The 18,270-nt window shown below is 45.3% G+C and overlaps 1 protein-coding gene across 2 annotated transcripts in view; it reads left to right on the plus strand.

Moving 5' to 3' along the window:
* GDPD4 (glycerophosphodiester phosphodiesterase domain containing 4) overlaps window positions 1-18,270 on the plus strand; it is an 84,481-nt gene that overhangs the window by 43,396 nt on the left and 22,815 nt on the right. For both annotated transcript variants that reach the window (XM_065581737.1, XM_065581736.1), the window contains exons 3-6: window positions 1,450-1,553; window positions 4,914-5,007; window positions 13,912-13,971; window positions 16,240-16,338. In XM_065581737.1, the coding sequence (XP_065437809.1) occupies window positions 1,450-1,553; window positions 4,914-5,007; window positions 13,912-13,971; window positions 16,240-16,338 (357 nt within the window). The remainder of the gene's footprint in view (window positions 1-1,449; window positions 1,554-4,913; window positions 5,008-13,911; window positions 13,972-16,239; window positions 16,339-18,270) is intronic.

The following is an 18,270-nucleotide window of genomic DNA, read 5'->3' on the forward strand; positions in this document are numbered from 1 at the left end:
GATTCGATTTATGAAGGTCTTGATCAGGACCTTCCCACTGGTCATTGGGGGAATGACTCAATGAGACCTTAACCTTATCCTCTCAACACGTGCAGGCCCGATCTTTGAATCTCTGGCCACATGTGCCATGACCCAACAGTACCCCGTGGCAACAAACACCAGAGCCTTTGGCCTTGGATTGTATTTTCTGTAAAAACCTCACTGTTCTGCTTCTGAGCTTATTCAGCCCAGGAGATAGTCATTAGTTTGTAAACAGGCAGCACCCTCATGATATCCTCAGAATAAAACTCAGCCCTTTACATCCCCCAAGTGCCCTGGGTGCATTAACTAACTAATTCTCACAGCCTGACCAGGGTAAGCAAGAATTATCCCCAGTTTACAATTAGGAAAGGCGCTACACACAAGAAGGGTCAGTGAGCTGGGAGCCATGATGGCAGATACTCCTTATACAATATTTCACAAGGAGAAGCTTTCTGTTAGGTTACACCGCAAATTCGTCCCCAAGATTGTGTCTGAGTTCCACATCAATTAATCAATACACTTACCTGTATTCTTCCCAGTGCCCCACACTTCTTCCGAGGAGAAGAGACTTTTCTCCCTTCATGTCAGGCATGCCCTGGCATTCTACCTGCCGAGAACCAGACCCATTAGAAAATCTCCAAGGCTCTTTGTTGCTATGGCAGAAAGGGCGTGAGGAGAAGCCATATCCTCACAGAGGATTTCGAAGTGGGATTCAGGATGCATCTTAGAATGCTACAAACTAGCCAAGCTTCCCCCTCCTGGGCGTATCACAGCTCACTCCATTCAGGCACAAGCGGCCTCCACGTTCTGCTGCAGGACATCTGCAGAGTAGTGACTTGGAGTTCTGTCCTTACTTTCACATCACACTACGCTCTGACTCTGGAGAAGGGACCATGTTTTGGTTCTGTGTTTGTACAGCGCCTAGCACAATGGAGTCCTGGTCCATGGCTGTGGCTCCTCAGTGCTACCGCAATACAAATAAATAACAAATGCGACAACTGTAAAGAGTTACTTCATTTTTTTTCTCATGCTGAGCGCCACTAGAACAGGCGATATAACTAAGAGTAATGGGATTGAATTAAGAAAAGGAAAATTTAAGCTAAAAATCAGGGTAAACTATAAATGGTGTGAGCAGGTAGATTGTGGGATCGTCTCCTATGGGAAGAGGTGGAGGCCTCCGTCATATGAGTGATCTAAAGCTCTGATAGAGAAAGCGCTGAAGAATAAATTGTAGGGAACGTTTCTCTGCCAGTACAGAATTGGACTAGGTGATCTAACAAGGTCCTTTCCATCTCTGACTTCTGTGATTCTGACACCAAGCCTCATGCATCTGGGATAAATTGAGAGTCAAAAATATGCCTGCAATGTATGCTGTCCGTCGTTGTGTAAACCAGGCTTTAACCACCTGGCCTTTCTCTCCATTTCCAGTGGGAATGTGTGTTCTTCCCGTTTCTCGTTGGAGCATTCTGCCTCTCTTTGGTCTTTCTGTACATGTGGGGGGAAGCAAAGAATGACTACAATAACTTCGACTGGTAAGTACCACAGTCTCCCTCCTCCCCCGCCCATTTGAAATTAGGTTGTCAATAGCCAGTTGTCTGCCTGGAGAGGAAGGAAGGGTAATGAGGTCAGGCAGCATGTTCTAATATACTGAGCACGGGACTAGCCAGAGTTCTTCTCTCAGCTCTGACAACACCCAGCTGTGCGAAGCTGGGTACATCGCGTTGGGCATGGTCCTGTGAGAAGCCCCCATTGCCTGTAAGGGGAACTGAGAATACTCAGCATCTCACAGGATTCAGAGTGGTAGCTGTGTTAGTCTGTATCAGCAAAAACAACGAGGAGTCCTCCTCTCACAGGAGATGCTCAGCATGTTAGATCCTTAATCAATTTGTGTGGCGCCTTTCCGAATTGGAAACTGGGGCTAATTCTTGCTTACCCTGGTCAGGCTGTGATGGTTAGTTAGTTAATGCACCCAGGGCACTTGGGGGATGTGAAGGGCTGAAATTTATTCTGAGGATATCATGAGGGTGCTGCCTGTTTACAAGCTAATGACTGTCTCCTGGGCTGAATAAGCTCAGAAGCAGAACAGTGAGGTTTTTACAGAAAATACAGTCCAAGGCCAAAGGCTCTGGTGTTTGTTGCCATGGTTGTACTGTTATCCCTGGGTTATAACAGGAAGTATCTTCAAGTTGTTGTTAGATGGAAATGCTTATTGAAATATCAAGGCCAACATTGTCATATCCAGATACCTAAAGTCAGGCTCTTAAATCCATCTAAATTTAAGAGGCTTGAATTTCACCAGAGCGGAGCTGAGATGCTTTGGGAGGCTCGAGGTGTAAATATATATTTAGGAGTCTGACTTTAGGCCCCCACGGGTGAAAACCTTGGCCCTAAACTATCTGTGAAATGAAAGACAATACCTACAAAAGTCAAAATGGGCTGTCGGCAAACAAAGAAAACACTTTGGTCTGTCTTCCCTTCCTACGCTCATCCATTATCTCTCCTCTTCTCTTCACCTCCCCATTTTCCTCCCTCCCGCCACCTTCCCTTTCTCCCCACAGCTCAGTAAGGCTCTCGCCCCCTGAGTATCTATTATACCTTTTACTTACATGGCTTCAAAACTGAGTGGGGTGGGAAGGACTGGCATTCCCCCGGAGTAGATTATCATTATTTGTATTACAGTAGCACCTAGAGCCCATAACCCAGGTCAAGCCCCCGTTGGGTTCGGTGCTGTACACACACATAGTGAGAGACAGTCCCTGGCCCAAAGAGTTCACAATCTAAATAAACAAGACAGACAAAGGGTGGAAGAAAGGAAGGATTGCTATTTCCATTTTGAAGATGGGTGAACTGAGGCAAAGTGACTTGCCCAAGGTCACATGGAAAGTGTGTGGCAAAGCCTGGAACTGAATCTAGATCTGAGACTCAGTCTAGTGCCTTAATCACAAGAGCATCCTTCCTTTCCAATATAAAGATGTTTGTAATTCAAGCATAACAATTGTTCTGGGGACATGTGCCCTGCCTGTCTCTAGGGAAAGGCACCATGGGAAGAGGGGAGGGATGAGGGCAGAAGGATAGCTCAGTGGTTTGAGCATTGGTCTGCTAAACCTAGGGTTATGAGTTCAATCCTTGAGGAGGCCAATTAGGGATCTGGAGCAAAATCAGTACTTGGTCTTGTTAGTGAAGGCAGGAGGCTGGACTTAATGACCTTTCAGGGTCCCTTCCTGTTCTATGAGATAGGTATATCTCCATATATAATGAAATGAACAAAAAGACTGTTTTTTTCCGTGCTCCTTCTCTTGGTTTTTTTCTGCTTCATCTAAAAAGGTCAAGCTGGGAAGGCAACTTTGTGTTTGTCAAACAGCTTCAAATTTGAATCCAGCAGAGCAGAAGGATTATCATAGCCAATTGGAGTTGAGCAATTTGCCTGTTCACAGCAAATTGAGAAATAATCAGCTGATGACTATGCAAATCCTTGCATTCTGAAATATGCATGAAGTGATCATGCAAATTAGACACCTAGAACCAATCAGAGTTCAGTGAACTCCAAGACTGGGGGGGGAAACTGTAATATTGTTATTTATTTGGGTCAGTAACTGTCTGTGCAGCACCCCTCTCCTAATCTTAATCTGGGCATTTACAGTATATTTGGCTCAACATTTTGGTCTCTGGGTGCTTTAGGAGTTCTGAAAGTAAATAAAAAACCCCTGTGCCTTTCTCCACCCAGCCCCAAATTGGTGCATTTTTGGTTGTTTAAAGGGGTGGGAATGGAGTGGTTCATTGTGGAAAGGCACCATCTAGCCCAGCCAGAAGTACCATGTTTATGGACCAGTTGCAAAGGAAGCTGGATTCTGATATTGTGTTGTTGGGCCTTGTCTTAAAAAGCTAGTGGTAGAAACCAAGACTTCATATAAAGGTGAAAACGAGGAATTCCAAGGGACACATAAGGCGAGTAGTTTGTAAGGGATTGGCTAGTTAAGTAATGTCAAGATGAAGTGGGGTGCGGATGTGGCAGGGAAACAAGATATTACTCCAAATGATGTCATTAAGTTCCAATATTGTGTAGCCTGTCAGGATTAGAAACACTTTGTTGGATCAATCCAATACTCTCAGGACCAGCAAGCTTGTCTGAACGATGCTCTTGGACCAGTGCTCAGAAATACATTGTGCCAGCGATGCCCCTCTGCTATGTACATTGGCCAAACTGGACAGTCACTACGCAAGAGGATAAATGGACACAAGTCAGATATCAGGAATGGCAATATACAAAAACCTGTAGGAGAACACTTCAACCTCCCTGGCCACACAATAGCAGATGTAAAGGTAGCCATCTTACAGCAAAAAAACTTCAGGACCAGACTCCAAAGAGAAACTGCTGAGCTCCAGTTCATTTGCAAATTTGACACCATCAGATCAGGATTAAACAAAGACTGTGAATGGCTATCCAACTACAGAAGCAGTGTCTCCTCCCTTGGTGTTCACACCTCAACTGCTAGCAGAGCACCTCACCCTCCCTGATTGAACTAACCTTGTTATCTCCATACTGATTTATACCTGCCTCTGGAAATTTCCATTACTTGCGTCTGATGAAGTGGGTATTCACCCACAAAAGCTTATGCTCCAACACATCTGTTAGTCTTAAAGGTGCCACAGGACCCTCTGTTGCTTTTTACAGAAATACATTGTATCCCTACCTGGCCATTTGTGTTATGGTCACTCCAGTTTTATGAAGGTGGATTCCATTAGATGAACATGTTTCCTCCTAGTAGAAAATGCATAGCTGTATTCCTTCAGGAGGAGAGTGTGGGGGGATGGAAGGGAATTTATTACTTACATTTATTTAAATGTAACTCTTAATAATTGCAGACAGTTTACAAGATTTTATTGCATTTTAGGTACAACTATGGAAACGTAGGCCACTGGTTTCTCTGGTCTGTTCTTCTTCTGATTCTAGCTGCAGTCTTGTTTACCTACATCACACTGTTACTGGTAAGTAACATTATCTTTAAACAGTGCTGTTGCCTGATAGTGGAGTGACCGGATGTCCCGATTTTATAGGGACAGTCTCGATATTTGGGGCTTTTTTCTTGCATAGGCTCCTATTACCCCCCCCCCCCCCGCCCCCATCCTGATTTTTCACACTTGCTATCTGGGCAAGTTATGGACCAAGCAAATGGTGTTTGCATCCCACATTTAGTCTCGGCTAAAGTTTGGGTTTGACAGCACAAAAGTATTAAAAACTGAGTCAAGCATCAATGGTAAAGAATCACAGAAAGAGTCACTTTTCTTCTTCTAACCCTGAACAAGGACATTCATTCGAGTGCAGAAAGCATTATCTCTAAAACTGTTTTGCTTCTCTCTCTATTACTGTAGACCTTCTAATTAGAAACATACCCCTTCCCTCCCCTTCCTGGTTTCCTGCTACAGATTTAAACAAAAAGGGCGCACACCCTCACAAACAGCCCTCCTGAAAATTATGCTCACAACTGCAAAAATCAGATGGGATCTTACCTTTCAAAAATCTCCTGAGATCCTAACTGATCTCCTGAGATTTTTGTCCGACAGTAGGTGGACATATTGCAAGAGGCACTGATCTTGCGTGATTTCCACTGTTCACAGTGGTGGAACTGTTACGAGACTAGATGTTGTTGTCCTGAAATTTCTACCATCTTCTCTCCCCACCCCCCACTCCCACAAAACAAAGCAAAAACCTTAACAACAAAACGGATTCAGAAAATGACCACCTTCTGGATCTAGAACTAAAACCCAAGAAACTGGTTTAGTCTCAGATATTTGACTCAGATCTGAGTTACATCCTGGTCTCATCTAGGCCACTAATGATCTACATTATTCTTATCTCTTCATTTCCTTGTGCTGGTCCTCATCTATTTGTTGCATTCATCTGTTGTCCCTCTCCTCTTATACAGAGATTGTTAGCTGTTCAGGACAGGGAGCATACTTTGTTCTGTGTTTATACAGCGCCTAGCACAATGAAGTCCTGATTCACGACTGGGCTCTGGGCACTACTGTAGTACAAATAAATTATAACATTTTATTCTAACATTGTAAATAAAAAAAGGCAGCAAATAGGGGCCCTACTTGCCTGTGGCCTTTAGGTGCTACCACGACATAAATGGAAAACGGTAACCACTCTCCTGCTTAGAAATGGTGCAAATATAAATACTTCATGAAGGTGATGTTGGTGCAACACATTGATGCCCTAGATCCTTAGGTCTATTACCTACAGAACAGATCCATCACAGGCATTGGTGGGTGAGAGCTTCACCCACCCCAACACACCACCATGCAAGAGGATGGATGGCCTGGTGGCTAGGGTACTAGCCTGGGGTTTAGAAAACCCAGGTTCAATTCCCTGCTTTGCTGCAAACTTCCTGTGCAACCTTGGTCACATCACTTAGCCTTTCTGTGTCTCAGATCCACACCTTAAAATGGGGATAATAGCACTGCCCTACCACACAGGGGACAAATACATTAAAGACTGTGAGGTGCTCAGATACTGCGGTGATGGGAGCTAGAGGGATACCTAACGTGTCTCTTCAGCTAGCTAGGTGCCAGTTAGTCCGGGACTGTATTGCTTTACAGAAGCCGCTGCAGAGTGTTTCTAATGGCACTTGCCCTACTTGCTGCAGAACTGTGTCTAATTGGTGATATTGCTCCATGCATCTATGTGGAAGAGCGGTGGGTGCCGGGAGGCAATAAGCCCTGAAGTAAACAGGATTAGGATAAGAAGGAAACAAGACATAGAAAGTAATCAAGGGAAAAAAAACCCATACCGCTGCTGCTTCGAAACACGCTGCCATTTCTGGTTGAGGGAAAGAAACAGCTCCCTGCACCTTACCGCTGCAATTCTGAAATCTGACTCCTTCTGTCAAGCACAGGATTGCTCCAGTTTAGTACTAACCTAGTGAACGCTTTTATCGCCACAGACGTAACTGTCCAGAGCTGCTTCAGCCAGAGCCTCTATTAAAACAGACCTTTTCTGCCCCCCCGACCCCAAAGTATTTTTCTAAGGACACAATGCAGCTGAATCGCTGCAGGGCATAGGTCACCGATAGTGTTCATTGACTGACAAGCATCTCTGAGTGTGTGACAGCTCTATAAGGTGAGACATGAATTCCCACGTTTTGGAAATAGATTGACTTGCAGTATCAAACCCTTAGGCCTGGCTACACAGGCTCTATACCCGTATGACTATATTGGTTAGGTGGGTGACTTTCTTTTTACTAATAGAGTTACATCACTACAACCCCTAATGTGGACACAGTTGGATTAGCTTGGTTCTGGTCCACACCTAAAAATTAGATCAGCCGAGGCATGTTGCTCAGGGGCTGTGAAAAACGTTGTGCCGTGAGCACCATAGTTAGGTCAAACTAGCCGCCACTGTAGATGCAGGTAGGTCAACCTCTTGGAGAGGTGGATTGCCTACATGGATGGAAAAACCTCTTTTGTTGATGTAGGAAGTGTCTACATTACAGCACTTCAGAGACACAGCTGCTGTGCTGTTGCTGTGCCGCTGTAGTGTAGACACGGCTAAGTGTACACTTACATTTTTTGTCTACGTCGCTATCTCCTAGGGTTACCATTCGTCCGGATTTACCAGGACATGTCCTCCTTTTTGTTCTAAAAATAGCGTCCGGGGGAATTTGTAAAGCACTCAAAATGTCCGGGATTTCCCCCCTCCCCCGGCAGAGCAGAGCGAGCAGCTGGGAGGGCTGCAGGAAAGTCCCGGGCTGGACTCCGGAGCAGCTGTAGAGGAGCCGGATCCACCCTGCATTCTGAGCCGGCAGCTCTCCCCTGCAGCCCGGTCCAGCAGCACTGTGCAGGGCCAGGGACCGGGTTTTGTTGTGCTGGGGAGCGTAGCCACGTGTCCGGCTCGGCTCGCACAGAGCCCAACACCCTGTTCTGAGCAGCAGGGTAAGGGGGCCAGGGGGCAGGAGAAGGGGCAGGGAGGTTCTGGAGGGGGCAGTCAAGAAACGGGGGGGGCTTTTTTGGGGGGAGTGGAGAAAGTTTTGGGCAGTCAGGGTACAGGTAGGGGGTAGGGTCCTGGGGGGCAGTTGGGGGGGTCTTAGGAGGGGGCAGTTAGGGGACAAGGAACAGGGAGTCTTAGGTAGGGGGTGGGGTTCTGGGGGGCAGTTAGGGGCAGGGGTCCCAGGAGGGGTAGTCAGGGGACAAGGAGCGGGGGGTGGGGGGCTGGGAGTTCTGGGGGGGAGCTGTCAGGGGGCAGGAGTGGGGAGAGGGATCGGAGCAGTCAGGGGACAGGGAGCAGAGGGGTTTAGATGGGTTGGGAGTTCTGGGGGGGGGGGCTGTCAGGGGGTGGGGAGTGGTTGGATGGGGCGTGGGAGTCCCAGGGGTCTGTCTGGGGGTGGGGGTGTGGATAAGGGTTGGGGCAGTCAGGGGACAAGAGGCAGGGAGGCTTAGATAGGGAGTGGAGTCCTGGGGGGCAGTTAGGGGCAGGGGTCCCAGGAGGGGGCAGTCAGGGGACAAGGAACGGGGGGAGGGTTGGGGGTTCTGGGGGGGTGGGAAGTGGGAGGGGCAGGGGCGGGGCTAGGGCGGGGCTCCTCCCGTCCTCTTTTTTGCTTGCTGAAATATGGTAACCCTACTATCTCCATTAGGAATGTGAAAAATAACACCCCTAACAACAGAGCTGTGCTGGCAAAAGCCCTAGTGAATATACAGTTATACCAGCAAAAAGTCAGTATAACTTACTGCGTTCAGGGAACTGTTTTAAGCAGGGTTCTCAAAGTCCTGGCCCACGGGCCATCTGCAGCCTGAGAACCTCCCAACTGCGGACGAGAGATGCAGGCAGACGTGCTGCTGGCAATGTCTGCTGCAGGCGCCGCCCCCTGCAACTCCCATTGGCTGGGGGAGAGGGACAGAGATATCATCACTAGTCGCCGGGTAGAGTCAGCCATGGAGGCAGCATCATTAGTTGCCAGGCAGAATCAGTCATGGAGGCAGCGTCACTTTTTTCCACAATGAATATAAACAAGTCAAAATACCGAACACAACTATCCGACGCACACTTTGCTGCAATCCCGAAGGTTTCAACTGCTCAGTCACTGAGGCCAAACATCAACAAACTGACAGAACTGAAGCGTTGCCCAGGTGTCTGGCAAACACTAAAACTCTCTGGCAGGTGAAGAATTGTATAAAGTTGTATGATAGTTTTATTATTTCTAAGAAGTTTGAAATAAAAAATGCAATATAAACGTTTTCTTTTCTGAACACCATCTTCAGTGACATTATTGGCCCACTGGGAGGATTTGAGGACTGGCACTGGCCCTAAGGTAAATGGAGTTTGAGACACCTGTTTTTACGCATCACTGCAAAGTGGGGGTTGCCAGTATAGCTCTACACTAGCAAACCCTTTTAAGTGTAGACAAGGCTATTGGTATTGTTGCACCTTTTGACCCAAGTGGCTAGTCAAAGTTTGGGGCCCTATGGGTGTTCCAGGCGGGAGTAGAAATTGGAGGTAATCAGGTATGTCTTTGCAGTTTTGTTTAGATATGAAGAGTACAAAGTTCTGTATCACTGAACTCAGAAGGAATCAAACAGCAGGAAACAGCTCCTTTTGCTCACGGCACCTAGAGCACTCTTTTAGCCTGCACCCCTCACCCAAAAACCTCTTCCCAGGTTTCTTCCCGTGTCAGCCACCGGGCTTTCAGCTGCTCCTTCAGGCTGTCTCTCTTTCCACTCTTTCTTGCCTGCTCTTTATGTTTTGCCTTCCCACCCACCCACACAAAACAATACTCACTAAAAACTTGTGGACTGGTTCGCACACCTTTTGTCTTAGGGAGGCTTATGCTTAATTGAAGTTCTGTTAACTGAAGGGTGAGTTCACACCTATCAACCTCCATCTCCTAAGAAGGTTTCACCCTAGAGGTGCCTTATAGCTAAGGCTTTGTCTACACTACACAGCTTTTAGCGACACGGCTGTGTTGACACAACCATGTTGCTAAAAGTCAGGCCGTATAAATGCTGTTTGTTGGCACTTTTGCGGCCAACATACTTCCACCCCCTACGAGCGGGGTTTGCGTTGTTGACAGGAGAGCGCTCCTGCCGACAATGAGCCGTTTACACTGCCACTTGCCGCGGCAAAACTTTTGTCTTTCGGGGGGGCTTTTTTTAAGCACCTGTGAACGTCAAAAGTTTTGTCGTTCAATTGGCAGTGTAGACAAAGCCTTATTCTCCTTCTTATACAGGAATAGCTGTACCAAGTATAAGGCACCTCTATACTGATAAAAAGCAACAGAGAGTCCTGTGGCACCTTTAAGACTAACAGATGTATTGGAGCATAAGCTTTCGTGGGTGAATGCCCACTTCGTCGGATGGGCATTCACCCACGAAAGCTTATGCTCCAATACATCTGTTAGTCTTAAAGGTGCCACAGGACTCTCTGTTGCTTTTTACAGATCCAGACTAACACGGCTACCCCGCTGATACTTACTGATATAACTGGATCCACATCAGGGAAGGTTTCCCCCTTTAACTATACCGATTTAGTTAAAATGGGACAACTTTCTAGTGTGGACAAGGCCTACAGTGTGTGCGGTGAGCCATTGCCAAGAGGCAACTCCTGGCCTTCCAAGTGGCCTGTGAAGGAAAATAAAATGGATTTGTGGCCACACTCTCTTTTTGTTTTTTTTTGTTCTTTGAGGGGGTTTTTATTTTGATAGGTGTAGTCTGAAGGGTTCCTTTCCACCTCAAAACGTGTGAGGATGTTTTGGTGGTTGCAGCTTTTTTTTTAGCACCTCATGTCTAGTCTACCTGTTTTTCCAGGAAGAAATACTATGGAGGACTAGAAAACTAGCAGGATTATGTTATCAGAGCTACCCGGGAAGGTGAAGCCTGATTAAATGAAAGGGTTTTCTGCAAGAGTGTTTAACCTCTCCATTTGCTGTTTTTTTATTAATGCCTGTTTAACTCACATGCCTAACCAACAGTTGGAAGAAAATCTCTCTCTGTTAAAGATGGATAAGCTCCCACAGCCATTCAGTAGGTCTTCCAAGCCAGGGAAGATGTGACATGACATTTATCACATATCTAAGGATTTCCAAGATTAAAAAACTCAGAGAAAAATAATACTAAGAATTAATTATAGGTTTTCTTTACAAAGCCTGAACATGTAAAAGAGAGAGCACAACACTGATATTTCCCTTTGCCAGATCAGCTTTAAGCAATGATGCTCCCTTGCTGATGCTGCCTGTGTGTGTGTGTGTGTGTGTGTGTGTGTGTGTGTGTGTGCGCGCGAGTGTGACTGGCCAAGATTTTGTCTTTTCTGTGTGAAGGGGGATTAATTAGAGTGGCCTGAGACTTGGCTCAGGGCCTGGGGTCTCTGAAGCTGCAGGGCGACAAGAAGTGCCTTGCAGTACGTGTGCCTAAAAACAGGGCTGTTAAGCCACATTTTAACCCTCCAGAACAACGGAAAATACCAAACTCTCAGTTGTCCAGTTCTGAAGAGTTTGAGGAGACCTATAGGAGGCACTGTGACAGGGAGGAAGAAGAGTATATGGCTGATCAGGGGAAGGGGCTTCATTGGGACTCTCAGCCAGAGCCAGTCCTGCCCTGCCTCCCCTGGCCAGGAATTCCCTTTTCTACCTGCCTGTCTAATATACTCCCCTTCTGGGTGCCTGTCCATGGTGAAAGAAACAACAGAGGCAGCGTGGGTGAGTGCAGCATCCAGGGGCAGAAGAGAATTGGTACAGCAATGTAGGGTCCAGTTCTGTCTTTGGGTCTGGGTCAAGAGGAAATGTGTGAGAGAACTAAAACAGTCCTCTGGCAAAGAACATGTGTTCCCATAAATCTGGATTCCTGACGGTATGGTCCTGTTCTTTCATCCAGAGATCTTCAGTGGAAGTAATCCAGCCTTTCAACACAACAGCCCTGAAGGGTAGTTTAATATATTATGCTTGATGGGCAAACTGATGCCCAGGGAAGTTAAATGACTTGCCCAAGGAGACACAGCAAGTCACTGGCAGAGTTGCTAGTAGGCCCCAGGAGTTCAAGCTCCTAATACTCTCTGTAATTAGTAGATAACATATACAGAACTATCCCTGTCTATCTTACTCTGACACCTTACCCTTGTAAATATCTTCATTGCCATAATTGTGTGCTTGGTGGAAGGCAGTACATGATATTTTGCAGTAAACCAAGCTTGTTTCCCTACCTGGGTCTGGTCTACTTCTGAACCAACCTAGGTCAATGTGCTGATCAATGAAGAGAGAGAGATCTAATAGATTTCATAGCTGGGAAGGCCAGAAGAGACCATAATGATCATCTACTTTGACCGCCTGCATAACACTGGCTATAGACTTTCCATGCAGTAATTCCTGTGTCTAGCCCAGCCACTGGTGGTTGAACTATAGAATATTGTTAAGAAAGATATCCAGCCATGACATAAAGACTCCAAGGGATGGAGAATTTACCACTCCACTTTCAATCTTTTTCAATGGTTAATTGCCCCAACTGATGGGGGGGGGTGGTGGTGGAGGGGAAGTGTCTTATTTTGACTTTGAACTATGCTGACTTGAACTTCCATGGTCTCTGTCATGGAAAAAGCTATGAGATTTCTGTGGGAAGTGGTTTTGGCCAAGGTTCCAAGTAACGCCGCCATGTTGTCCATTTGTTCCCTATCATGTGATGCGCATGATTCCAGTAGGGAAGCAGATCAGAAAAGTTTCTGCCTTGATGTTCTACCTTGATGGCTTGTCCCATCCAAGAACTGAACACACTGAAGCCCTCGTTTGAGTGGAACAATTCTGTGTGACTGGTAGCCAGCTCTAGCTGCACTGGTTTTGTTTGGAAGTGTTTTGTCATCTCCCTTAATGACTAATCTCGACCACAGCGCCCTGGCCTTCTCCTCACTTATTCTGAATCACTGCTGCAAACTTTCTTCTTTCCACCAGTCCCCTCTCGCTGAGCAAAGCATCGCACAACAAAGCACGTACTGTCTGTGCAAAGATCCTCTCCATCGGTCCACTTCAGTGTAATTTTTCCAGACATCCAGCTTCAATTAATTCAACAGCCATCCGTTTCCCAGACCAATTTTCTCCCCCTCCCCCCGCCCCGAAAGTTGGATAGAGATGGTCTAATTGCAGTATAATTCCAGACTTGGGTAGAAGAAAAAAGGTTTTAGTGGTGCTAAGGGCAATAGATCATATTTTCCTATATCCAGTACAAACCTGATCAACCAAAGGGGTTTGAAGATGTAACCACATGCTAACGCAGTGTGGCTATTTGTCCTCCTCTGGTGACTACACCACATGGAGAGGTTTATGATTCTTCTGCTGCATCTAAGCTGGTGGACTGGGGCCTGTAGTTCAAACAGTGCTCAGGTTTATGCATCTGCTGTGTCCGCGTGGGTTACTGAGACAACGGGAATCTCCAGAAGCTTGTGGGTTTGGATGAGTGGGTATGTAGAGGACAGTGCACATTTGCTACCAGGGAGCATGACTGACTTTTGGTTAATAGGGAGCGGTGGTCAGACAGATTAGGGCTGATTAGGGTCATATTGAACTGTGTACATCCCAAGTCCAAACTGACATAATGGGAAGAATGGGAAGAAAATAGTGTTATAATCATAGAATCATAGAATATCAGGGTTGGAGGGGACCTCAGGAGGTCATCTAGTCCAACCCCCTGCTCAAAGCAGGACCAATCCCCAACTAAATCATCCCAGCCAGGCTTTGTTGGTATAGCACATAGATGGTTCCTCCTTGTGCAATATCAGATTTGGGAATTTTCATTCAAAGTGACTTTTCTATGCAATATAATTCTACATCTGCCTTTGCAGATCTCTGATCCTGAGGACTGAAGTCACTGGGCAGTGTTTAACCATGTTATAATGTGATGGTTTTCCATTTGATTTCCCAGGTTCTAGCAGTGTGTTTGCTAGCAGAAGGTCAGCAGTTGTACCTGCACTGGAGTCACAAGGTGGGATATTTGAGTCATTCCAGCAACTTTTGTATCCACACTTTACAACAATTAAGGTCAATTATGGGATGGTTCTCTACCCAAAGACCAAAACACATTTTCAGTCTAACATGACTATTCTCTTCAAGGCTAAGGAATTTAAACAACAAAAACAAAAGGAAAGGCTTCAGGAGAGAGCACAATGTATGCATCTCCTTTGTAACTGGCTGCAGTGACTCTATAAACAAAATGGCTGACATCTCTGCAGACAGAAAGTGAGAATTAGTGCTCTTAAATCCAGTTGATTTAGGAGTACATGTGGTAGGGAGCAGCATGAGGAAGTGTATACTGCTGCTGATCATTTTTTGTATGTGCTCCTGGGTAGACAGAGAATGTAATTCTCCAAGTCAGCCAATCCAACCCTAAAATTCACTGGTAAAATCACCCAGAGACAGAAAAAATCAGGATGGATTACAGGTGATATTAGCACCCCCTCATAATTGGAGTTTATGACATTGTGATGCCTTGAGCCAGCTAATAGCAGGTATGTCAACACTGCAATGTAAGCCCAGGGTTAGTAGAACTGGGGTTAGCCGACCCTGGGTTTGTTAACCTAGGGCAGGGGTAGGCAACCTATGGCATGCGTGCCAAAGATGGCATGCGGGCTGATTTTCAGTGGCACTCACACTGCCCAGGTCATGGCCACCGGTCCGGAGGGCTCTGCATTTTAATTTAATTTTAAATTAAGCTTCTTAAACATTTTAAAAACCTTATTTACTTTACACACAACAATAGTTTAGTTATATATTATAGACTTCTGGAAAGAGACCTTCTAAAAACGTTAAAATGTATTACTGGCACGGGAAACCTTAAATTAGAGTGAATAAATAAAGACTCGGCACACCATTTCTGAAAGGTTGCTGACTCCTGACTTAGGGCTTGAGAATCTACACTCATTTGTAACTCCAGGTTAGGAATTGTTGAACCCTGAGTTCCAGCCTGAGGCTCCAGCATGTTCACATTATGCAGGCCCAAGTCCAACCACCCATATCCCAGACTTCCTAGCACCATCCCCAAAGGGCTGCTGTAGCCCTTTGACTAGCCACCAAACTTGACTGTCTGGAGAACAAAGAAAGTTGCCCGTGGGATTATGGGATACTTTGGGCAGATTCCCAGAGCAGACTCACAGTGGGGCTGCATCTATGCTGCAAAGCAATAGGGCTTGAATCCTGGCTACCAGCTTGAGTCAGGCTCGGACCCTCCACCCCGTGGAGTCCTGGGACCTTGGGTCCAAACCCTGGGTTACTGTGATTGGTGTGTATACGGAAAGGGGGTTAGGCTTGAGCCCGAGTTTGAAGCCTGCATTTACATTGCAGCGCTGACATGCCGTAGGTGATTGACCTGAGCCATCCTTGGCCAAAATCGATAGCATAAGAATGGCCATACTGGGTCAGACCAATGGTCCATCTAGCCCGGTATTCTGTCTTCCAACAATAGCCAATGCCAGGTGCTTCAGAGGGAATGAACAGAACAGGCCAATTATCAAGTGATCCATCTCTTATCATCCAGTCCCAGCATCTGGCAGTCAGAGGCTTAGAGACACCCAGAACATGGGGTAGCATCCCTGACCAAAGAGATAACCTAGCCATTATTAACAACAGATCTGTCACTCAGTGTTTCTCCTTAGAGGTCTCTTTGCCTCCAAGAGTATGTCTACACTGAATTGTAAACTCACGTCTGTGGAACCCACATTTGTGGACTTGGTGTTTCCAAGCCTATGCGTTAGCGTCCACACTGCATTGTAAACCTGGGTTTGCGATTGCTGGACTTGGGGGTCTGACAGCCATGCTAACATCCGTTCTGCACCATGCAGACCTTCTGACTCTGCCGCTTGAGCTGTGTCCACACTGCAAAATGACAGGGCTTGGATCTGAGTCACAGAGGGACTCGGGCTTGGACCCTTCCTCCCCCAGCTGTGTATTAGGACCTGGGTCCTGAGTGCTGGCTGACCTGAGTCAGAAAGATTTGTGTGTGAATGGTTGGGGTCCATTTGGGCTCAAACCTGAGTCTGAGGCCAGATTTACAATGTAGTGTAGACCTAACCTAATTCAACTAGGTCAGTTCAGATGATCAAGCTCATAAAGATAGAAAATACTCTATGCCTATGGAATCCAAGTCATCTTTATAACCCACTTACAAAAGTAGCTAACCGTAGTGTACACAGAAATATGAATTGCAATTGTCATACGCTAATTCTGAAGCCAGGCAATATCCTATTTGTCTCTGCAGATTGGAACTTTTTTGGTATTGGGCTTCTCCATAGCTGCCATCAGTGTATTTTCTAAACTGTGGGGAGTTCGATGGAAAACCGTCCGCCTGTCATTTCAGGTAAGAGCATGGAAGCTCTACATAAAAAAAAAAAAATAATAACAACTTGTTAACAAAAGCTTTGACTGGAAATAGATGGAAAATATGGAAACAGCTGATTTTTTTTCACATACAATTTTTCTGGCAGGGATGCGGTGTCATCAAAATCAAAATTTTCCATAAAATGTCCATTTTGACTACATATTTTTTTTCTGATTCGGGGGAATGGGGATGAAAAATTTTGTTTAGTTTCAGAATGTCAATCAGAAACTCCATTTTTCATTTTGAAATGCTGAATTGTTTCGATCAAAAGTATTTAAAAAAATTGTTTCCATGTTTACAATTCAAACCTTTTAGAATTTTTTGTTGTGTGATATTTTTTATTTCCACTTTCTGTTCTGATTTGGATTGGAAACTAATTCTGAAATGTCAAAATTTCCTGTGATAGGAAAATAGCATTTACGAGCCAGTTCTAGAAAATATCTTCCATCGAATGTCCTTGGGTTCAGAAATAGGATTGGACTAAACTTGTTCAGAAGAAATGAGCCAGCATCCGCTGTTACCTATTTCTGGAATCAAACTTGAACTAAAATGTTATTTAAAAGTTTTTGTCGATGTTTATGCAATGATTCCTTCCACAAGCTGTCAGGAGTGTTTGAAACTAGTGCTGGAGACACCTCTACCGCTTCATCTAAAGGAGGAACTCCATTAGCTTTCATCCATCGTAGGCTGCTAGTTTGTATATGGATTAGCCAGTAGAGGGATGCAGATGGCCAGTTCTAGGGGCAGGCAAGCAGGGCCATCACCATGGGTGCCAACTTCCAGGGAATGCTACCACACCACTGTGCTGCTGGGCATTTTTGGCCAGCCTTTCTCTTCCCCTCTCCTCAACTGATTGGCTGACTGAGTTTTTCTTCCTTTTTTGTTTTTGTTTTTTGTTTTGCTTGGCTGCTGGACATGAGGAAGGTGTTAAAAACATTTTCTACCATGGCTGGCAAAATGGTTAGGACTGCTTTGGTGCTTTTGTGGATGCAACATACGACCATGTTACATTTGGATAATGTTTTTTCCCTACCATATACCTTGGTAATTTCAGATTCACTATGGGTCAGATTGTCTGCTACTCTAGTTTTTTGCTGGACTGACTCCCTTGACTTTAATGGAGTCATACCAGCATATAACTCAGTGGAAAATCTTGCCCAATATTTCCCATTGTGCCAAAAAACAGGATATTTCTTTCAGATTTCCATCCCACTTTTGCACATTTATGATAAATTCAGAGAAGCATCTGAGCTTTTGAGTGCTTGTTTAACCTTTACAATCAAAGAAATCAATTACAATTGCTAGAGCTGTCCTTCAAAAACAGTAATCGGATAAATCAGTTATTTGGTGTTAGTAAAGCATGAAGAATATTCCCAAGGTTACAAATTTGAAGCTAAAACAAACAAATAAATAGAAATACAATTAGCTCTAAATACAATGGACCTAAACACTCTAGTCTGAGATCAAGTGCTTTGTTTAAATAAATAAGAGTAAATACTTCTTATGAAGTACATTATTAATTTGTGGAACTGGCCGTTGCAGAATATTAGTGAGGCTAATAAAGTAGTCTAGCGAGATTGGAAAAAGGATTAGACACATATTTGGAGTAATCAGCTGCTGCAGTTATACTAGCTAGTATGATAGTACAGTTGGATATTAAACGTTACCATTCAAGTGAGTCATCGTGCAATTAGTGGTGTGATCTTCATAACTGGTGATGTTCATAATGTAGTGTTGAAACTGACTCTAGCTGGAATGCCCTGACTGTCTGGTGGAAGACACTCAGGTACTACGGTGATGAGGGACCATATAAGAACCAAGACTGAGAGAAGAAGTTGAGTTCAGGATGGTGCACTCAGCCCCTGGGGGAAAGGATGGTGCACTCAGCCTTGCATTGCTATCCTGCATCCT

The sequence above is a fragment of the Chrysemys picta genome, chromosome 1 (assembly GCF_011386835.1).
Source record: "Chrysemys picta bellii isolate R12L10 chromosome 1, ASM1138683v2, whole genome shotgun sequence".
NCBI classification, from domain to species: Eukaryota; Metazoa; Chordata; order Testudines; family Emydidae; genus Chrysemys; species Chrysemys picta.